Consider the following 24,225-nt stretch of genomic DNA (forward strand, 5'->3'; position numbering starts at 1 on the left):
AGAAAGAAAGCAGTCAAAATGGCGTCGGTTATAGGATCAGAAGTGGAGATCCAAGAGGTTGAAGTGGAGTCTATCCCTGTTGAAATGCCTATTGAGACTGTGGAAACAACAGACGATACAGTCGAAGTACAACCTATGATTGCTCTACAGCCATTACCTGAAGCGGCCCAAGAAGAGATTGTTCTGCAGACTCGTGAGGAGGTGGTTGGTGATCCGAACCTCGTGTATGCTGACAGCATCCCCGTACCAGCTCCAGAGATTGAAATATCCACAGAAGAAGCGACCATCACCCGGAAAGGCAAAGGTGGTAAGAGACGAGCCAATAAATCACGAAATATGATATCGACATCAGCTGTAAATTGTGGAGAACTGACGCTAGACACTAACTCTGCTACGAAGAAATGGGAACAAAAGCAAGTACAGATCAAAACTTTAGAAGGCGAATTCTCAGTAACAATGTGGGCTACAGGTTTGTGATTTCTCTACTTTGATTATCTGTTTTGTATCATCCCGAATACACTGATTATTTTTATTAACTCGATATCGTTTCTTGCTTATATCGAGTCTTTCCGTCAAACCCTAGACCGATAAGCTGCTGTTCGAGAAAGAAAGTCAATAAATCTATGTTGAAAAGGTCATAGCTTCTCTGTGACGTAAGCCACAAACTGGGGCATTTTATGTAGCCGCTCTGTATTCATTTTAAAGAAAGCTGGACCCTATTTTAAGTCATCTTTGATGAATATTGTTAGCTATACACATGTTTGTTTTGATTTTGAAGTCGGCCATCATGATTTCCATGGGCGCCGCCATATTCTGAGAATATGGCGGAAAATATACTATGGCGGATGGCGGCCATTTTTGTGAACACTAACTTGGTCGTCCTTGAAATTCGAAGGGAAATATTCAATTGAGAACTCTATTAGCCTAATAAATTTCAGTAAAAAATTTTTATAACAAGTTATAGTATAGTTTTATGATATTTATTTTTATAATCAAGCTTTAAACTGGTCAAATTTCCATGATCTGTTGTAGAGTCTCTTCACTATTGTCTATGTGTTTGTATACGTATGTATGTGTGTGTGTGTGTGCTTCATGGCTGCCAGCAAGTGCGCGCTGCTGTGTGGATGTATATTTCACGATTTTCACTTCATTTAGGTAAGTTGATATGGAAATAAAAATCAAACAAACTCTATAATTTTAACATTATTTCGTGTATATAAATCGATTAATGCTTTCTAAAATAAACAATTGGTTATTATCTGCATTTAAAATTTTTCTGGCTGCTGTGTAACGAAATAAGTCGAGGCAGTTTCACTACCAGCTTTTGTTGGTTTTTAATTTTTATATTATATATCTTTGAAAGGGAAGAAAATATTATTTTTCCTTATCAAATATAAATTGATTTTGTGATTACACTAATATAACGCTACAGCATTCACTTAAAGAAGATCGTGTGTTAAACTATTTCCTATGGCGTAATTTCTCTCCTCGTTTTCTTTTCTGTGTCTGATTTATTTTGTACGCTTCTAAATTATAATGGAATTATTTCGAAATGTTTATTCCGTCGTTTTCTTCGTTCATTTCTTGATACAAGTAGCTTATTATTGTTATTCTTGTCTAACCCAAACAACTAGCCTGCTCCTTTATCACTTCCGTAAACGTTAAGATATTGTCATCAAAAATTTACAGGAAGCGTTCGGATGTTGATCGTTTTTCTTTTTATATACTAACGAATCCTCTGCTATAAACTTGTTAAACTCATTGGTGCATTTAATCTAAAACTGTATTCCGTTGTATTGCACAATACAATCTAATTATTCTGCGGGATTCACAGGGATTATTAGCCTGCTAGAAATATCAACCAAATCGTCACCGAATCACAGGACAATGTAGTCCTTAGACAATGTGTTTCAAATAAAGACACAACGATCGTGTCTGGAATGCCTTTGATTGAAGGTTTGCCCTACCTGGGCTGGACAATCACACTATCTTTGATATACCAAAATATAATTTACGAATGCAACGGAAGCTCTTTTGGTTTTAAAATTAATGATTAACAAAAAAAATAAAGTAAAGTTTACGACAGGTGTAATGAACTGGACTTAAATGAGTAATACACGATCTAGCAGGTCAGGAAATAATTTTTGTAAATCCTGAAGGCTATTGTGTACCCATAAAATAACTGAAAATATTTGAAAATAGATGAAAGATTTAAAGAGAAAACACAGAATGAACGGAGCTTTTATTCATGTATTTTCATGATTGTAAAATTGCGTTGCTCCATCGCCGAGTTGTGTGTATACAGTAATGCAGTCAATCTGGATCGATGCGAAAACAATTGTAAATTTGTTTTCATTAACATTGAGTGTGTGTAAAATAAATTTCTGCTGTATCGCTTGGATGTTTTTCATCGTTTAATTATCTGAAATGTAGCTACACCGAATTCAATAGATTTTTCTGAATAATTGGCATCTTTTATTCCCTTGTTTCACTCATTGGGCTGTGACCATACTGGGGCACCGCCTTGGAAGGTTTAATAAAACAAATAAACACCAGTAATTGCCAAGCGAACTTTTTTAACCATACATCCACACTTGTGTCATTTGTCCAAATATTTAATTTATGTGACATTTAAATTAAATATTAGTTTGAAGCTTCTTTCATAACTTGACTTTTCACTATTAGAAATATATGAGCAGTGACTGGTTTATTTTAATTATCGTGATAGAACATTTAAAGCAAAGCTTGTTAAACTGTGTGAATGGTTACTGGTTCAAATAAAATATGCTATTTACCTTATAATTTTATCCTCAACATCCATTTCATGTTATTTCTCTGAAAACTTGACAATAGAAGGTAAGTTTCTCTCTAGAGAGACAATATGAATTGTTGGGATAACGGTTAGTAATTAACTCTGCAAACTCTTTTACGTTCATCAACTGTCTCTAATCCTGGAAAATTTTGTTGAACGTGCTCTTGCTGCTTTTAAGATAGGTTAACATGGGAAAAAAAAATCTGTTTAGCTTTGGCATTGTTTTAGATTACATTATTGTTGCAAGGGAAGAGTTGTCTTTTATTCAACAATACCTTTCTTTCGTCCACGTCTACTAAAACTAACATTCATCAAAAATCCTACTGCCATGCCAAACAAATTCACCACTGTTGTCTTTCTAAGTAATACAAGTAGATGGCACTTATTATGTATGATCACTATGGGATGGAACCTTTTAGATAATAATAATAACCAACCAGTAACATCATACAATAAGTATGGCTTCCACTCTATAGGGGACATCAAACACATAGTCCTCCTTCATAAGACTTAAAAACAGTAATTCCCACAATGTAGTTCACACAGCACTTAGAAGATATATCTACAACCAGTAGAGATTAATACTTCTGAGAATTCTATGGCAAAACATGATACAGGAGAAAATTACAAGAAGTATATTGATCCACAATCAAAACATAAGCCATGTTGGACCATAATATTAGGTACAATCTAAAACAGTCTAAACATTCAACTGCTAGTTTCCCTAAAACATGGAAACCAAAGTACTCAAAATATAAGCTGTTTAGATATTTGAGCGATGTTATTCATAACAAAATTCATTTTAACATCTCAGCACAAGCAACATACTTAAATCCTACTGGAACTAATTTCTAACATCTTGCCCATTAAAATATCAAGAAAGAATCCCCACATACACATAGAGGCACACGAGTGGCTGTGTAGTACGAAGAAGCTTGCTACCCAACCACATGGTTCTGGGTTCAGTCCCACTGTGTGGCACCTTGGACAAGTGTCTTCTACTATAGTCTTATGAGTGGTAGACGGAAACTGAAAGAAACCTGTTGTACCAACTCTGGTCAAACTGTCCAACCAGTGCCAGCATGGACAACGGATGTTAAATGATGATGATATACATAAAACTTGGTAATACTACTGGGTTTTGTTTTTGTTATGAAGAGTATTGTGTTATGCAGCAAGAAATTTGCAGTGAATCAAGGTAACAGATCATTATGAATTGCTATATATTGTCATAAGTCTCAGCCTTTGTGTGTTTGCGAGCATTTATTTTTGATTATATTAAATATAGTATCTTGCTAAGAAATGCCTTCTAGGAAATATTTTAAAATTTGTTATTATTTTTGTTAGTGAAGTTGTGTTTATACTTCCTCCTCTTGTCAATTAATATTTTGCAAATGAAAATATTGTGTTTGCTTTATTGGATTAGCAAAGCATTTGAACTAGCTTCCATTAACTGCTAAGAACTATCACTCACTTCCTCTATTGAACAATCTCTCAGGGTGGTAAACTTATGTTAAATTTAACAATGCAATCTCTCCTTAATTCATTGGAATATCACAGTGGATCAGTTTTATTTGCTTCTTCTAATTCAACCTGTACATCATTTACCTGTCTTCAACTCATCACAATGTAACAATACTGTTCCTCAGTTTTTAAGACACAGCCACATACTAACTCTAACCCCACCCAACTATCAAATTTCTGTCTCACCCCAAAACAAGCCAAAGAAGTCCTCTGTCACAAGTATTCTCTTACATCTCAGATTAGACTCACTCGACAGTGGCATCATTCTGTACTTGTTATCTGGTGTTTTGTACCATTGATAGTGTTGGAAGGATATTCAGTTTCTGCTGATGTCAAAATCTAGAATGAGTACTTGAACTCATCAGTTTAATAAGTTGATGACTGGCTTCTGTTCTTCCTTCTTTAACTTTACTATATGTGGTGTGAGCTAACATGCTGTCGTGACATAAACCAGGTCTGACCTCATCAACTTTAACCACTTGCAGCTCTCCTTACACAAACAAAAAATTTTGTCAGCACCACATATATGCAACACAGATGCTAGACATTATCTCCGACATTCCATACAAAGTAAATAAAAATAGAAAAAGCAATTGGATGATAGAGCTATAATAGAGAGATTATTATAGCTAATGTATTTACAAAGATTGAGTCCTGGGATCAATTTGTTCGACTAAAGACGGTGCTCCAGCATGGCCGCAGTCAAATGACTGAAACAAATAAAAGAATTGGTGTTTAAGATGTAGTGACTTCTTATTCTCTAGATCAGTGGTTCTTGACCACTTTTTACCAACGGACCCCTTTGATTCCTATTTTATTTGGGTGGACCCTAATAGCCATTCAATGTTTTAAAAAAATTATCCCATTATATTTTCATAATTAAATATTTGGAATTTTATAAAAAAAAACTGAAAATATTTTGTGTATTGTAGAAATATATGATCAATTTAACGACAAGATAGTTTAACCACAAAATCTTATATGCATTGCAGTTGAGAAGCCTTGTTCTAGTCCAAGTGGGCCTGATGTGAATGGAGGACACAGCTTTTTCTTAGAAATAAGTACATTAAAAAAAATGAAGATATGTTGAAAGATAACAGCATAATCGCTAACAGAGCATGTATGCAATGAATTTGATATGTCAGATGTTTTTCTGTTAAATGGGAACCCAAATGTGGGAGGATTTTGTTATTAGAGTTGAAGATCTGAAAGCCACATTTTGTCCCTTCATACATAATAATTTTGAACTTTCTTTATTTATTTATTTTTTTTCAGGATCTGAAGATAAATCCAAGCTGGAAGATGAAAGTGTGTCGAGTGTCTCTGAAACAGATGCAGATTTTACTGAATATATGACAGGGAAAAAGCTTCCACCAGGTGGCATACCTGGGCTTGATTTAAGTGATCCGAAACAGCTGGCAGAATTTGCACGGTAAGCTATCAATATAGTTGCAATGCTGTTTCTGGCCTTCTGTGAAAATGTTTGATTTAAGATTTGAATTTTCAATATTCTATTCACTATTCCACCACATCACTTACCACAAAGTTGTTCATTAGTTGTCAGTTGTTTAGAAATTAATGAATTGATAATTTTTACGAGCTGCAAAGTAAATGAATGCTTGTATTGAAAGCTTTCGAAAGGGAAGATCAATTAAAAAAATTGAAAATGTGTCACAGCATGTAAATATTTATGAATATGCTTCATTTAAAAAAAATAAAATGCTGGTACAAAAGTGATATTTCACAAACTTTTCTAGCCCCAAAATTGTAAACAGAAATAGTTTTCATGCTTGAGAATTTAATGGCAACTAATGGCTTCTTTATTTCACTTCTGCACAAATCATTTCTCAAATACTTTTTTTTTCCCCCCCAGAAAAACATACACTTGTAACTATGTATATATATACGCTCTCTCTCTCACAGACACGCAGACATATACACACATAAACTTATAGGAAATGATATCGGTTAGAATAATGGCAGGAATTACAGCCAGCATGCTTTTTTGCATGTTACACCAGGCATTGCTTGTGTGAAATTTTATCCTGATCTTTTCTTATAAAACTTTCGATTATATATCTGAAATTATTTTCCACAAGTTTCTTTACTCTACTAAAAATAAATAGAAATTTAGCTGTTTCTATTGGAAGCAGATCACATTAAGCTTTTTTACTGTTGTATTAATGTCTCCAATACTGGCATAAATTGATTTTAATTTGAAGGTAACAAAGATGTATTTAATATCAATTTATTAACACTGTTTAGAAGTGTATATATGTGTGTATCAGAAGCCCTTAAGTGATGGTGGTGGTAATAATTTATATTGTATTAAAAATGTAACTGGTGTTATGCAGAAATATTAGTTGGAAAATTATATTTGGATCAACCAAATGGTTTAAATAAGTGTTCTTTGTTGTTTTTCTTTGAAATTGTTCAATAATATTTAAAATTTGTTTCATTTTATACCGTTGAGGACTCTTCAAAATGAATTTAGGCTTTTGTTTTAATTAGACAAGGGAATTTTAAATGTTTTTAGTATAATAGTTTTTTTTTTATAGGTACTCATATCAATAATAATATAATAAATAACTTTACATCTTTATTTCTTTGTCTTATTGACATTATCTATATTAGTTTAATTATCTTTATCACCTTTAGAAATTTACCTGTATAGTTTAGATCACAATTGTTCATTGGGTTTTATTTTATATGCCTTCTTTTTTTAGACATTAGATTTTTTTATATACCATTTTTGAAGAATGTTGTAGGGCCCTTTCTAAGGATAGCATAATCTTTGTCCAAACGACAAAGCCATTAACTATAAATGCAGCATAATTTTAACAATATGCTTAAATAGTCTTTTGTGTGATCACCACTGCTTTTTTATGCAGCACTAGTGAATATATTTTCTGCTCCTCAAACTTATAGCCATCACCAGTTAAAGTCTAAAGACACCTCATTTCATGCATTTCAACTGGTGTTTGTTACCTCTTTCTGAACACATACAACACTCACACACATATCCTCTCTGTCTTCTTTCTCTCTTTCTCCTTTCTGTCTGAGGCTGCTTGATAAAGACCTTCTCTTTTACTTAATCTAGTAACACCTCTACAGTACGTGCGAGGAAAGAAAAACGTGACCTGACCGTTGACCTGGATGGGCTTTACCATTCGCGCCTTTCTGGGTAAGCACAGGTTGAACGCTTCTGGTTCCTTTTTGTCCACTTTTTATGTAATCTTGTCTTATATTTGAGCCTATTATTTTTATGTGTTTTTTTTTTTAATATTTTTGTTCTTATTTTGGCTCTTGCAGTCGAAAGACTATTATTTGGTTTGCTTATTATATATTAAAATAGTTATGAATCTAAATTACCTGTTTTGTTATTGGTGCTAAGTCTTTGATTTTAGTTGTGAGTTGCATGTCTTTGGTATTCTCTCTCCATTTATGGCATGAGAAACTAGGAATTACTGTAAATTTGATATCAGGTTAGCAATTATATTTGTGGTCTGCTTCCTCCCTTAAAAAATTTTCTAATTACAAAGCGGCGGGTGTAAATAAATACATGGCTATTAATTTTACCCCATTCCCCAGACCTCTCCCTGCCACTTTTAACAGGATTCTGCCAATTTTGTGGATTATTTTTTATATAAAATGACTTAATAAGTCAAATTTTTATCTAATATATATAAATATTTCTCCATAGTGATTTTCTTTCCTCGCTCGCACAATGTTATAATTTATGAATGCACTAACAACCATTGCTATGGCTGCCTTTTCATTTATTAGACAAGTTTTTAGCAGAAAGTATTCTGTTTCTGTCTGTAGTGTTTCTCTCTCCTGTATGTGTGTGTAAATAAACTGCATCCTGTTGAACAAAATATTAACTATTTAAGTAAAAACCATTATAGCTGATTTCTCTTGTATGTAAACTGTTTATATTAGTTGAACTGGTGTCCTCATCTTGATGGTTGCTTCTGCTACTTTTCAGCTGTTGTACATTCCTGCCTTCTTCAGATGTCTTCTGTTGAACTTGGTTGTATCAGAATTTAGAACCTAACCCTTTATTTGACCCACGGGGGGTACACTGTTCTCATTTCGCTCTCTGCGTTTCGTGACATTTTTTGTGAATTAGCCCCATGGATCTAATAAAGGGTTAAGTTCAAAATTCTGATACAACAACTGAGTTCAACAAAAGGCACCTGAAGAAGACTGGAGCATACACCAGCCAAAATGTAGTGAAAGCAACAACGAAAATGAAGACATCACTGACTAATATAGGCAGTATACATAATATAAATCCCTTGATTTCTTTCCTTTCCTACAGGTGTTTTAAAGATGTTTTTAGTGTGGCTGAAGAATATGTCAAGTAGTAACCAGTCATGGTTTTAGCTATTAGATTTTTAAACATTTCTGTGACTTATTTTCCTTTTAATCACTAGAGTTTTCCTTTTCCAGATTTCATATATCTAGTAAGTTTACTAATAAAAAAAAAATTAACACATCATTAAACATATTGATTGTTATGACTGAAATCCTATCTCTAATCACTGACCAAATTTATAAAGATAATAGAATGTAAAATAATATAACTAATGTTTCTCTTAATTTTTTTTCTCCTTTATGTGTGTGTGTGTGCGTGTGTCTTTTACATATTCCTAAAATATGAAAAAAATACATTTAAAATTCTGCATTGTTATGGGATTAGCTACTAACTAAAGAACCAAAGATTGGTAACTGTCTTTGCGATGTAATTATTATACATATTCCAGATATTTAGCATACATATAAACAAAGCTTATTAAGTCGTTGAATTTGACAGATTTTTTTTTTATCCCAGTTTTATGTGACCCTTCTCCAACCCAATTCCTGTTTTTTCATTTCATACTGATTCTGCTTTGTCCATTTTAAGTTTCATATTCTTTCTTCTGTGTATTTTTGCATATGTTTTATTTACAAAATATGCTGCTAGTAAAGAAATCCAGTTAGCTTTCAATAGGGACTTATTTTATTCTAAGAACCTTTATTCTTAATTTTAGAATAAAACCAAGAAAGCCTACTGATGATGTTCCCCGTACAGTGCCCTGCCCTCACAAGGTAACCACTTTTCTTTTTTCGTGTCCCCCCCCCCCCCAGATTGTCTCTGTAAATAACAATAACCTTCAATTGATTGATATTAAAAAAATTCCTAATTTGAAGAGAAGAGATGATTACTGCAATATTTTCATCCAAGTTGCATCCTTTAGCAGTATCAGACACAGCTCATTAACTATAACTAGCTTTCTTTTTTTATGAACTTTAAGCATTGTTGAGCTAGGGTTATTCTGTAGTTTTAAAGTAGATCTGACAGATAAATACATACAAGCAGTGTCCTTTATTTCCAGTCTTTCATGGAAACAAGTCTGGTCATGTTGAATTATTACCTTACTTGGAAAGAAAACAGGAAAGACATCCAGCCATAGAAAATCTGTTTCAACCAATTCTGTCTGACCCATGCAAGCATGGAAAAGCAGAACGTTAAACGATGATGATGATTGCATCAAAACATTATTGAACTATTGTGTCAACATCTCCGGCCATTGTCTCAACATGTTCTAAAATCTTAAAAGTTATTTCTATGAATTATGAGCTTTCTCATTATGTTAATGTCTACGACCAAATCAGAATAAGTTTTCTTCCTAAATTTACATTCTAAAAGACTTGTAAAATTGTCTTTGGTGCAGTCTCAAAGTACGTCTGGACAGCATGATTAACTCTAGCAAAATTAAATTTCATGATTATTCCAGTAATGATTTAAAATATCTACCAAGAAATAGAATTGGTATTTTCTGCAAGTCATGTTGCTTCAATAAATTTGACATATCCTGGCAAAAAAACAAAAACGTTTCAAACATATTCTACAAAAAATTAGTATATATATATATATATATAAATAACTTTCCACAGGTAAGGATAAAGGCATATTATCAGGTAACTTGAAGTTTAGTGCAACATTTAAGACTCTATTTGAGGTTTGTTTATTTTTTTTTTTTTGTATTAATTTTCAGGGTTGTAATAAAATGTTCAGAGATAATTCTGCTATGAGAAAACACCTTCACACACACGGCCCTCGGGTCCATGTGTGCGCTGAATGTGGTAAAGCATTTGTTGAAAGTTCCAAACTGAAAAGGCATCAGTTAGTTCACACTGGTGAAAAACCATTCCAGGTAAGTGTTGTTAAAAGCGAATATCTCAAGATCCAAGCTCATTGTTAAATTACTTAGACATTTAGTATTTCTTGATTAGAGCTGAAAATCTACATACCTTTGCTAAAAACGAAATTAAAACAAAAATGTCGCTTGTGTGCATCCTCAATCTAAACCTTCATGGTAGCCATTGGTAGTGAGTGGTAATGGGGGTAAGATGGTTCAAGGGAGATAATTCTATTGGTCTTAGTGATGTTTTGGTGTGAAAAAGGCATTATTTTCGATTGGTGGGGAAAAAAGCCTGGCATGTAGTAAACTGACAGGATGTGAGCCTTGATTTATTTATTTACAGTATTTATTAAAATTGAATTATTTACATAATGTATTATATAGAATTATTATTCTTGGTACAGTTTTGCTCTGATGGATAACTCACCAAATACTTTTAAAACCATACTCTTCTTATCTGCTGTAGACCAGTGCATTGTTATATATATATATATATATATATATATATATATATATATATATATATATATATATAAAAACTGATGTAGCTGCGGTTATCAATTTCCTCTGGAATATAAATCTCTCACCACAAAGATCAGTTAGGGTTGGTGACAGGAAGTGCATCTTGTAAAAATCAGTTGTAAAATCATGCCATACTAGAATGGAAAACAGCTGGTAACCCTTTTGATACTGAACCGTGTATGTGTACACACACACACACACATATATGAAAGCTGTCATTTCTGCTTCTTGCATGATACTGTTTGAACTTAAAAAGACAATGTCATGTTGTTTATATTTCCAATGAACATTACATCCTGTAGCTTTGCACTTTTAAAGTAATGGAATGAGACTCCTTTACTTGTAAAATAGGATGAGCATTTAGATGTAAAAGTATTGCCCCAGATAAGGTCCTATCCAATCCATAGAAAAACTGACATTAAACAAAGTATAACAGCGATTCCTCAAGTTAATTTGCTGGCAGGGAGATGTGGGCAATTTATTTAATATATAAAACTCTGGTAACGTGACCTTTGATCTTTGCTAAAAGTTTGATGTAGTAATGTATTTGTTTATTTTTTATTTTTTTTTTTTTTTTACAGTGTACATTTGAAGGGTGTGGCAAGCGGTTTTCTCTTGACTTTAATTTAAGGACACATGTACGAATACACACTGGTGATAGACCTTATGTCTGTCCATTTGATGGCTGCAACAAAAAATTTGCTCAGTCTACAAATTTGAAATCTCATATCCTCACACATGCTAAAGCAAAGTTAGTATTTTCTTTTTTGTCTTTTTTTGGTTTTACAATATATTTTATGCCAGTTATATACATGACTCTTCCAAGGTGTCCAGTTTTAGTTTTTTTTTTTTTTAAATGCTTTTAATGAATTTAACAAACACCTTGTTTATCAATCAGCAGAACTTGTCTGCAAATCTTCACTTTTAATTATTGTTGATAGCTTGATGTCAAATGATGTATTACTTTTACTTAGAAATGCTTTAACATTTGCAGAACGAGATGTGCAGATGAACTGAATCTAATGCAGGGAATTGGCATATGTAGTTATGATGATGGGTAAGTTTTCTTGTGTTTTAAGCATCATCACATTCTTTTTAAATAATTACACTTCATTGTTATAACTGTGTTGTGTTTCATTTAATTTTCTATTTGTTTTTGTCATTTGGTAATGTTCTCTTCCTTCTAATGTTTTTTTTTTTTTGGACATGTGTACAGGATGATATTTTCCTAAAGATATTATTTTTATAAGTTTCAGCTGAGTAAACTTTGTTCTTTTTATATTATTTATTTCTGATGCAAAGAAAAAAACTTACAGTGAAATATATGTATATCTTAGATTATAAAACACTTCGTATCAAATAAGATAATGTGTAATGTTTTAAATGTATATAGACCAGCAAAGAAAAAGTAGATCCAAAAGTGATTATTTATATATAAATATATTAGCATATTTTGTAAAACAGATGTTGGTATAATAAACATCATAGCAAGTAGTAATGCCACAGGTAGTTTTAATTTAAAAGTGATAATTCTGTTTTCACTCATACTACTTTGCAATTAATTAGGGCTTTGCATATTCAATTTTTTAAATCTAGTAATAGAATTTCAGTTTTACATAGCTTGTATCAATGCTTAACCTTTTTTTTTAATAAATAAGTCTGCTGTAAATCATGTACTTGGATTGAATTAAATTCTGTGTTGAGACTTGTGTATAAATTCTAGTATTTGTATAGAGATTTAGAGCAAGAGTTTTATACTTAGATGCTTTACACGTCATCATTAAGGATGTATGCTTATTTTTCAGCTAGGTAGATAAAAGTGGGTGATATGCTTCCCAAAAGGGTTCTAGATAATGCCCCTATCTTTGTACAGTTCAAGAATTATTAACATTAGTTAAATTTAAGTATTTAATGTTTTTAATCTCCAAATGAAATATTTTGGTAACTCCAAAAGAAATTTAAACCTGAAATAAACTTTATCAAATTAATTACTCATCAACATGCTAGCTACACGAGTTAACAATCATTCTCGCATTTTGTCTTCTTTTGAGGCTACAAATTGTTTCTCAGAATCACCTATTTTTGGCAAATAGCATGTACTTGCATTAAACTTAATAATCGTATGTGCTGAATTTTTAATCCTTTGCACGGCACATTGCCTCAAGACACCTCTCTGGTTGATTTGCAAATTGCTTGCAATGGCCTTAACCTGAAACTCTTCTGCCAAATATTCTCTGAATTTTGTGAACAGTATAGTGCACAAAGCCCTGTTAGGTTAACATAACATTTAGTATCTATATCCATTCTGTACAGCCAAGTCATCTTCACTCTCATGCTTGAAGTGTCACGCATTTCTGACCAAATTAATTGTTAGCAATTTCTTTTTGCTGGGGTGAAAATCTTTTTAACTTAGACATTTTGGAGTGGTCAGATTCAAGTTTCATACTCAATTTGGGTGTAAAATAGCTTCTTTAATTCACATTATCTGGTAACAGTTTCAATTCATCTGTTATGAATAATTTGGAGAGAATTTACTATAATTGCTAATTATTAATGAAATCTCATTTTCATACTAGTTTTCAATGCATTATTATCTATATTTTATAAAATTCTTTTCCCAATTGCTACTTTTTTTTCAATCAAATTCCAATACCTTCTTTGCTTGTGATCTATCTCAAATCCAATCTTGCCTGCATTCAGAATTTCTCGCTCTCTATCAACATGAATACATTAACAAAATCTGTGCCCTCCCTTTTTTTTTTGTTAGGTCACATGCATTTCAACTGATCCTAAAATTTACAATTTAAAATTATTATAAAAATGGTTCAAGCTTTGATCTGAAGAAATCCCATTTTACTTAACAAACATTGAAAATATTCAGTTTGATCAAGTTGTAAATTCATATTCAATTCAAACTTGTGTCTAATTCAGCAATTTGTTTATAGGAATAATACCATTCCTTGAATACCAGTCTGTACAGTCACTTGTATTTGATCTGTCATCCTAATTAGAAGCTGATGTTGATGCACTCGCCTTTCCTTGTCTAGTGTTCATTTTATTTGAATGCAAAAGGTTCAATTTCTTCTCATCCACCATTTATTTTTCTGTAGGTTTTGGAAACTATAACAATTGGCAATTACATTATGAGAATCATCATTTAGTGTCGGTTGTCAATGCTGGCATGGGTTGGATGGTTTGACCAGGGCTGGTAGGCTGAGGGGCTTCACCAGACTCCAGTCTGATTTGGTATGGTTTCTATGGCTGGATGCCCTTCCTAACACCAACCACTCTGAGAGTGTAATGGGTGCTTTTACATGCCACCGGCACAAGTACCAGTTGCATGGCACCAGTATCTGCAGAAAAGGATATTTATTTTGGCTTCCTGTGCTGGTGGCATGCATACATGGGTCGTTGCCAGTGCCGCCTGACTGGCTACCCGTGCTGGTGGCATGTGAAAAGCACCCACTACACTCCTGGCGTTAGGAAGGGCATCAAACTGTAGAAACATTGCCAGATCGGATTGAAGCCTGGTGCAGCCTTCTGGTTCGCCAGCCCTCAGTCAAACCGTCCAACCCATGCCAGCATGGAAAGAGGATGTTTAAACGATGATGATGATGTATATTCTTAAATGTTTATAAGTTAATCTTGGAATACATGTTAGGTTTTTAAGCTGTTGAAAATCAAACCTGCCTTCATTTTTCATTAAAGATTTTATAAAGAAAATGTAAAATGCTTTTGTCAGTAATTTTTTTCAGTTCCTAACTTCTAAAATTGGAATTGGTTTTTCATTTTAATTCTTGTTTTATTATTTAGTTAATAATTCATTGTTTTTACCTATTTATTTTTTTTTTATAAATTTCAATTAGATTTCATACTCAGATGTTTGTTTTCCATTTTTTTATATCACAGTTCATAATACATAGTTTCTTTGTTACACTTTACTTTTTGAATTTCAAGGTTTGCTCCTCTCTTTTCTTTATTAACTTTAGAATAAATTTGGTTTAGTTTTATTTCTATACTGTAAACTCTTCTTATGATTTCTCTCCACATTCTTGTGATTGGAATTTTTTTTAAAAATCTTTAAATATAGTAATCTATTTTTGCATGGTATGTTTTATCTACTTCCCTTTTTCAAGCACTAAAACTGATTTAATAATTTTCTTTTTTTAATCTTTACTGTTTACATTGATCAAATAATTCAGTTATATATATTTTTTCCTTCTAAACTAGATAGAAACAATTAAAATTGTTTTATCCTATGTTTTATTTAGCATACAAGTTACTCTGTTTTGAAGTTAATCTTTTAATTTAAAATTCCATAGTGGGGTTGGGGTATTTTTACTGCATGTTTACTTAAATGAAAATGATGCATTTTACAAGAAATTAGAATTGAAATCTGAACAATTGTTCTGTTAGGCTTCCGGAATTAATGGTTTGAGGTTTCATTGTACACTAACCTCTTTCACTTCTGCTTGCCCTTGCTTACTTGCTTCAAGAAAATTACTTCAAAAGTATCGGTTGAGGGTGGATCTTGTGTTCCTTTTAAACTTTTTAGCCTATTATTTCTGTGATGAGGCCATCAGGTATATAATAATTTTATTCCACACTTACATACACACACAAACTACAAATGAAAAAAAAAAAAAAAAACCTTCCAAATTGTGTGTTTAGAATGTTTGTATTATACAAATTGGTCCTGTTTTGTGTTTGGAAAGTATTTTTTATTCCATCTTGAAGTATGAGATCAAGATTTTTTTTTTTTAGTTCATTTCATTAGCGAGTTAAAGTCTTAACATTGCTAAATTTTGATTAGGTAATATATTGGGTGTCGTTAGTTTATTAAAGAGGAAAATTGTTAATATTAATAATTCAAACATTGATTACTTTTTTTAATAAAGTATTGAAATGAGATTGTATGCATATAATTGTCTGGTTCTTGATGAATGTAGCATTGGTTTAGTTCTAACCCTCATCAAACAGGTACCATTCATGTTTATAAGTTAAGAAGTTTATAATTAGTGTCCACATATAAAATATTCATTAAAAAAATTACAAGTTTTAACTAATCTACATAGAGAAGAAAATAATGGATAATGAACGCTTTAAATAACTGATTAGAGTTATGTAGTTAATTTGAGGTTTAGGCTTTGCAGTCATTAAGAATAAGTTGTTAATTTAATTACTATAAACGATTAAAAACAAACATATCAGTATATGATATTGCCTTTCATTTTCTGATTTTTAATCAAAGCGTTACCCAATCACTTAATGACTTGTAATATTTATGTTTTATATGTGTGCTGTGATTAATAAATGTTTAGAGTACTGGACATAACTCATATTATAGGTTTAAAACTTGACATTCCACTAGATTTATTGCTTTGCTTCAGTCAACTAACTTCACTGGCGGTCAGTACTATCATCACTTCTTCAATACTGGATTATTAGCTTGAAGATGAGTATGCAGTTGTAGAAATACAATTGTATTTCTTGTAGATGTCAATAATGGAAACCTCTCTGACTCAAAATGCAAAAGAAAATAAAATGCTGCTCGTGTTTCTTGTAATATCAGCTCTGTATTGTATGTTTAAACTGGTTGAAATAACTGATTAATTAGTGTTTATTACTGATATCTTAGTGACCAAACTCTGCCTATCAGTAGAAACTGAATATGGATTTAAACAGGTTTGTTTTTACCTTGCTGTTGTGACAAAATATTTAATGGGGATAGTGCAGTCACTGCTGAATTCAATACGTACCGACTTTGTAATTACTTAGTCTTAGGAAGAGCAGTAGCATTATCTTACAGTTGTGTGGTGGAGATAACTGGTTGAAGTTAGATGAGGCAGTTCAAGTGTTACAGATTGTTGGGAAAATGCAAACAGACGGAATTACAGAATGATTTGAGTAAATGATAAGTACAAGATTAGGGGATGAAGAAAGAGATGGCTTATAGAGCAGAGATTGATGATACTTGTAGAAGAAACCAGGCAAAGCTCGGTGGTTGTAAAGTGTTATGGATGTAAAACTTTATTGGGTCTGTTATCTTAGTATGCGATAGTATCAGGTGAATGCAGTAAATTTGAATGAAAAGAACGGGTTTGTTGTGGGTGGAGTCCAGTTTATAGGACTATTGGTTTATATATATATATATATATAACAATTTTTTTGAATTTTAAGAACGTATCGGATCCATATATTCGATTAATTAGTTCTGGGCTGCGTTTAAGGACTTAGTGAGACTGCACATTTTATATTGTTTGCATTTTAAAGGTTTTGCTCAGAGTTCTTTTCTGATTGTCCTCTCGGTGATATGCAGATATTGTCCTATATATATTTATATATACTCTTTATATTATTTGTGTATTATTTATATTTCATTATTTTATATATTGGCATTGTTGTTTTCTTGCAATAGCTTTAGTTTTTATATATCTTATGTACAATTGTATTTAATATGTGTGCACATGTATACACACACACACACACACACATGTACATTTTAAATTCTCAGCTACAGAGTTTTCTCTAACTCTCTTTCAAAGAAATGATATAATGTGAAATCATGTTTACACCAGGCCTGTTTTTCTCTGTAGGAGTGAATTGCTTATGCTCTAGTCCACGGTGCTCACGTCGGCGAGCCTGAGACACCACAAGCCCCCTGAATTTAATGGTTTGTGTCCAACTTTCCTCGAAGATTCTAAAACCTTCTGATAGTTCTGCTTTTTGTATTGTTCTTCAATCTGGTTTAAAAGGCATTTATTCCAGCAGCATGAAGTTTTGATGTAGATGTCTTTCTCACTCCACCTTTCTCAATATTAATTTGGCTTTCAAGTGTTGCATGATCTGAATCTTGAATATATTGATAGCTCTTGGCTTATATTACTTATCAGCTATGCATGTTATAAGTCATAAGTCAGTCAGCCTTGTCATATATGAACTGCTTTTCTATCAGTCTGCTTTATAACCATTTATTTCTCTATCTTTTTTGTGTTTTATTTATTTCTATAACCACTTGCTATTTTTACATTTAGAAACATGGGCATTCTATTTTTAATAACATTTTTGGGGACCTATACAGTAGTTTGTGGGATATTAACTGTTGTATTCTGATTTCCACTCCCATTTTTTTTTTTTATTTAATAATTTTGTCTGATTTATTTATTTAACAAAAGGGTGATTTTTAATATTTAATTTGGCACAGGGCCAATTTTTCTAGAGAAGGGAGTGTAGTCAACAAACCAGTCCAACATATTATTATTAATTTTATCGACCCTGAAGAGATGAGATTTAAAGTTGACTCCTGTGGGTGTGGTTTATTTATTGATTTATTTTTTATATTAATGCTAAAGAGGTAATATTTGACTTGAGCAGTATATTTGTTATATTCTTCATTATTGTTTTGCTGAGACCTTTTAATAGGAATGTGTATATACATTTATATATATATGTGTGTATATATAATCCTTTCTAAGCCTAAATATAAATATCTTTTGATAGTCTTTAGTTGTTGTTTGTATTGCAAAGTTAATTGTTATTAAATCTAATTTTGTAAACATATTTTTAGATTTCATCTCCCTGTTATAATGCAAAAACTTGTTGCTTTCAATAATTCTGCTTTTTTTTTGTTATTATGTTTATATTTTTGTGATTAAATAAGCTGGCTTTTAATGTCATAGTTTTTGCTTGATACTGTTATTTCAGAATATAACCTACTCCCAGTACATGAAAACACACATGCACATGCACACACACAGACATATATAAATAAAAAGAATTACTTCTCAAATGTACTTGGATTGGGTTGATGTATATGAGATTAATTAACAATATTAACAATTCATTTATTGATATTGCAACTTCAAAAAGTAATCATAAGTTTTGACCCTCCTATTAAGGTCTCTAAACTCAAGAAGCTTCCTGCTGGAAAATACTGTATATGTAAGTATTTTGTTTTTAATTAAAGTGATTTTTTTTAGTTGATTTGGAAAAATTTGTGATGTGTGAATGTCTGAACTAAAATGAAACTCCAAAAATATATTTAATTGGATATTTAGTTTAATTCTTTAAAAAAAAACCCCAACATGTCCACAACTGCTAGTGTTTAAATTGAAACTTAAATATTCACTGAAACCTCTAGATTTTATTAGTCAAACATTTTGTCTTTTATTAACCCTTTGCCTGTCATGTGTGTCACATATGATACAGGGGGCATACTTGCTTGGCATGCACATTCCCAATGTTTTCTTCAACCACCAGAGTTGTAACGGTAATTTTCTATTACTCAGAATGTATGAAACCAAGCCTGACTAAAGTCTGAATGTTTGGAAGAAACCTGCAAAAATGCTTTGGACAAATTAATTCATGATTATTTAGAAAATTAAAGCAGGCCGTGCATTTTCAGTAATAAACGAACGCACTCACTCACAGAAGAGTTATCACAGGTTTTGTGGCTGGTAGAGACAAAAATAATTGTTTGCAATATAGTTTTTCAGCTGTCTGCTGTTTTAGAATAAATTAAATTTTCCAATTTTGTGACTTGACTTGGCATCACAATCCCTTCTTCCCAAGCTGGCAATATCCATTGTGACCATTGGTCATCTGTCTTCTCTTTGATTTAGATATATCTTAGAGGTTCTTTTTTTTTTTTTCTTTTCCCACTTGTGGAGTCTGAGGGAAGGAGCAGGGCTTATGATCTTTGCAGGATCTCTGAGGCCAGTGATACTATTGATATTCCATTTTAAACTGATGTGTGTTAACAACTAAAGGAAAGACATTCTCAGGGGCTGATGCTCTGGGGTGAAAGGAGAAGGCATTGTAGAGAGTGTGGGGCCAGGGAAGGTGAAGAGTGGTGGAAAAAAAATGAGTGAGTCGAGGGGGCTAGGATGGTGGGGGTACAAGACCAGTCACCTCCAACAAACAGAGACTATTAGAGTAATGATCAAAAAGTTAGAGGAGACGGAATATTTGTGAACCAGGTTTATTATCTACTACTACTACTGATGTCTCTTTTGTTTGCTGGTATCCTTGTTTTCTGTACTGATAAAACAAATGAATTTACACTCTGAATATTTCACTTATTGTAAATAAAGGCAGCAGTTTCAAGAAGTTTTTGTTTTTGTTGATGTTTTTTTAAAAAATTTTTTTTTAAAACCTTCTGCATTCATCATTAGTTTCCTTGTATATCACCTCTGTCTTGTCAAGCTGCTAGTGGTAATAATATTGCTATTTGTCCTGTCAACAAATTGTCTGCTGACTCTCTTTTGAACATGTGTTTAGGCCACTTTTGTCTTTCATCCTTTCTTGTGTCAGTAAAATATGAATCTAGTGTTGAGATTATTATTTAATATGCTACCTGCCCTGTGCAACACTAAATTTGTGGCTTTGAGCCATTGTTAAAAATCAGTATCAAGAAGCATATGTAAAATTTCTTTTCAAAGTAAATTCTGCTGTTATATTCTTACTACAGCCCCATCATATTTATTTCTCAAATTCAATTTTAGTGTGAGGAAGAAGCAGATGATTGTTAGCAGCCTTTCTTTCCTGGATTCCTACAGTAAGTTCTTAGTTATATCTTTAGCCACACTAATTTACTATTATTTCTTAATTGCGATCGTTGCCAGTGCTGCTGGACTGGCTCCTGTGCAGGTGGCTTGTAAAATACAACATTTTGAGTGTGGCCGTTGCCAGTACCGCCTGGCTGGCCTTCGTGCCGGTGGCACGTAAAAGCACCCACTACACTCTTGGAGTGGTTGGCATTAGGAAGGGCATCCAGCTGTAGAAACTCTGCCAAATTAGATTGGAGCCTGGTGAAGCCATCTGGTTCGCCAGTCCTCAGTCAAATCGTCCAACCCATGCTAGCATGGAAAGCGGACGTTAAATGATGATGCTGTAAAATTTATATAATGGGTTTTTTTTTAATGTTTTTGTTTTGTTTTCACATTTGAAGCTAGATAATTTGGATTAATAATCTTATTTTTTTTACTGCACTGTCTCCCAAATATCATTTAAAACCAAACTGGCCTTGACGTTGGGTTTACACAGCTACAATTGAAACCAGTCTTGCAGTATTATCTGGAAAACATTGATCTATATCTTTTTTTTAATCTGTATTTGGAGTACATGAAATTCAATCATTGAAAATTAACTTTTAGTAGCCAAAAGTTGCAATTGTAATGCAATTATTAACAAGTTTCATTTTTTTTTTCCTGAAATTTTTTTCCCTTTTAACTGTTGATCTGGATTCTCTTGACACATTCTTTGCATCATGTTTTGCAGAAAATTTATCCCTTAGAACATAGGTTCTCAAAGTGGGTGCTACTCTCTGCACCCCCACCCCCACCCCATGGGCTTTGAGACAGTCCAGATGGGCGCTTGTGCCTGAAGGGGTGGGGGCAGTAGAGTAAAAGGAGCTATGGGAGAAAGGCAGTGGATTGGGGGACGCCATGAATTTATTATATTATTATTATAATATTGTATACAAATTATATAATATTTATTTATACATGAAAATAGGGGTGGGGGCACTGAGGGGTTGCGGTGGCCCTAAAAGTTTGAGAACCTCTGCCTTAGAGCTTGTCATGAAGCATTATAGCCTCATTTAAAGTTGGCTTTTCTTTTTTTTTCTAGTCCCTATATTGCAAGAGTTAATTTAGAAATATATAACATTTTAACATTTCAATGTTCAAGTACTTAAAAACTTAATTATCTTCATAAGAATTATGCTAAATTAGTTTAAAATAGCAATGATTGTAATTATATCTCACATTATTTTATAAGTAACAGCCTTTATGCTTTCATTTAGTTTAAAGCTGGGGCTTGTTTTTTACATTCTAAAACATTTCCTTTAATTTTTCAGAACCCCCCAAAATTTGAGATGAGAATGACGGCTAGTTGAAATGTTGGTGCAGAATTCTTCCAGAGCAATCTCAACTGAACTACAGAGGAAACAATGATAGTATTAATTTTGTAGATACATTTGAACAAGTCAAGTAAGAAAGTGGGTTGGGTAGGGACAAAATTTTAAAATGGCATTGGGGTGGGGTATATATATATATATATAATATATATAATATATATATATATTTTATTGTGGCTCTTCATTATTGCTGAAGACATTTTGACCAGGTTTTTTTATTCAGAATTATATTATTTTGAATATTTGAACCCTCCACATATTCATCATGCCTGTAGTTATTTGAGTCTTCAGTGCCATTTTGGTGCAAATACTATATTGAAATATTTATAATTCCATTTGACAGTAAATGGTTGTATTGTCTTCATGTTTTCTACACTGAACATGCTCCTGCCACTGTTTTGCTTCAGGCACTGTAACCTGTTGTAATAATAATGCTGCTAGATGATACTTTAATTACTACATTTAGCAGAAGGTTTTTGGCATTAATGTCTTGGACTCCATTCTGAGCAGATTTTATTCAGTTTTCTCCGTTAAAAAAACTTTTTTGGTTTTTGCGACTGATTTAGTGCAAAAGCTACTTGGTTAATTGGCCTACAATTAATGACTGGAAGGATAGAATTTATCATTTGTTTCCTCTGATGAAATACAATGTACAGACTGAGCTATTCCAGGGCAGGATTTGGCTACAAATTAAACATAAAAATAAAAAAACCAAAAAAAACCCAATAAACAAGAAAAAGAAGGGAAAAAATGTGTAAATGGAAAAAAAAAATAATAAAACCTAATTTATGTCCTATCTCTTAATTATCTTTACCATCTTTTTCATTCCTGCTCTGAAAACTATCTTTAATATTCAACAGTTGTTGAACTACAAGCAAAAAAAAATTTTTTTATCTTGCATAGTGTATCTTGTGAAATGCCCATTACAAACATACATACAAACATACACAAAAAAAATGGAAATAAACGTTTAACAAATAATTTCAGTGGTCTTCTTTTGTTTTTGTTGTATTCTTATTTGTTAGTTTTTAATTGAAGCACTGAAATTTTACCTTACCGCCTGACTGGCCTTCGTAGGATTTTCGAGCGAGATCGTTGCCAGTGCCCCTGGACTGGCTCTTGTGCGGGTGGCACATAAAATACACCATTTTGAGCGTGGCTGTTGCCAGTACCGCCTGACTGGCCTTCGTGCCGGTGACACATAAAAGCACCCACTACACTCTCTGAGTGGTTGGCGTTAGGAAGGGCATCCAGCTGTAGAAACTCTTGTCAAATCAGATTGGAGGCTGGTGTTGCCATCCGGTTTCACCAGTCCTCAGTCAAATCGTCCAACCCATGCTAGCATGGAAAGCGGACGTTAAACGATGATGATTGATATATATATATATATATTTATACATGTTAAAGTCTGTTAAAGTCATGTGACTGCAGCCACATAGAATAAGTCTGTTAAAGTCTGTCATACCGGCCATGACGAAGGGAAATAGCCCTGAAACTCGAGTTGCCTTTATATATATATATTTATATATTTGATCCTTTATATTGAACACTCAATATTTCATCTACATTCAATACTTTCTTTCATGGTGTCATCCATTTTTATTTTATATTGTATATTGTATATCATTATATATTGTATATTCCATATTCTATACCCCACATTAGTTCTGCAGGAATATAAATAAAATATAAAAAACAGACAGTGTTGGAACTCTTTTAAGCAAAATAATATATTCCTCTATACACAATCATACAAAAAAATCCACCTTTTTTGTATTTATTTTTACTCGCATATATATATATATATATAGGAGACAGACCTTTGGTGATATTCTTTGATTGAGAAGACCTGGCAACTAAAGTGAGATTGCTGCCATCACCAATTCCAGTGTTGCATATCCAGCCCATTTAAGAGTACCCTTGATACGTTGGGCGATATGATATGCTTGAGAAGACCTGTTGAATCAAGAAAAGCCAAAATCGTAGCTGTGGTGAGTGCTCCCTGACTGGCTCCCATTCCGGTGGCACATAAAATGCATCATGCGAACGTGGTCGATGCCAGTGTCCTCTTGATTGGCTCCTGTAAAACGTACCATCCGAACATGGTCGATGCCAGGTCCTCCTGACTGGCTCCCATACCGATGGCTCGTAAAATGCACCATCTGAACGTGGCTGATGCCAGTACCCACTGACTGGCTCCTGTGCCAGTGGTACATAAAAAGCACTGTCTGAACATGATCAATGGCAGGTCTGCCTGA

At 32.8% G+C, this 24,225-nt stretch overlaps 1 protein-coding gene across 3 annotated transcripts; it reads left to right on the forward strand.

The window, feature by feature from the left end:
• Positions 1 to 18: 18 nt before the first annotated feature.
• Positions 19 to 22,948, forward strand: LOC106877161 (transcription factor YY2). Of its 3 annotated transcripts, XR_008265145.1 has the most exons (11): positions 19 to 469; positions 5,612 to 5,768; positions 7,437 to 7,520; positions 9,373 to 9,430; positions 10,381 to 10,539; positions 11,631 to 11,800; positions 12,044 to 12,106; positions 17,646 to 17,722; positions 18,948 to 18,990; positions 20,553 to 20,605; positions 21,908 to 22,948. XR_008265145.1 is itself a non-coding variant. In XM_014925973.3 (10 exons), the coding sequence occupies exons 1-9, from the start codon at positions 19 to 21 to the stop codon at positions 20,577 to 20,579; spliced, it is 1,212 nt and encodes a 403-aa protein (XP_014781459.1). In that variant the 3' UTR covers positions 20,580 to 20,605; positions 21,908 to 22,771. The 3 variants fall into 3 exon arrangements, 2 of the variants coding, with proteins under 2 accessions (XP_014781459.1, XP_014781462.1); XM_014925973.3 differs by lacking the exon at positions 17,646 to 17,722 and having other exon boundaries at positions 21,908 to 22,771; XM_014925976.3 differs by lacking the exons at positions 7,437 to 7,520; positions 17,646 to 17,722 and having other exon boundaries at positions 21,908 to 22,047.
• The last annotated feature ends 1,277 nt before the right edge of the window (positions 22,949 to 24,225 follow it).

Source organism: Octopus bimaculoides, chromosome 11 (genome assembly GCF_046866305.1).
Source record: "Octopus bimaculoides isolate indiv1 chromosome 11, ASM4686630v1, whole genome shotgun sequence".
Lineage (NCBI taxonomy): Eukaryota > Metazoa > Mollusca > Cephalopoda > Octopoda > Octopodidae > Octopus > Octopus bimaculoides.

Coding starts and splice junctions, on each gene's coding strand:
- LOC106877161 (XM_014925973.3), top strand. CDS start 19: ATGGCGTCGGTTATAGGATCAGAAGTGGAGATCCAAGAGGTTGAAGTG. Junction 7,521..9,372: donor TACCATTCGCGCCTTTCTGG/GTAAGCACAGGT, acceptor TCTTAATTTTAG/AATAAAACCAAGAAAGCCTA. Junction 10,540..11,630: donor CTGGTGAAAAACCATTCCAG/GTAAGTGTTGTT, acceptor TTTTTTTTACAG/TGTACATTTGAAGGGTGTGG.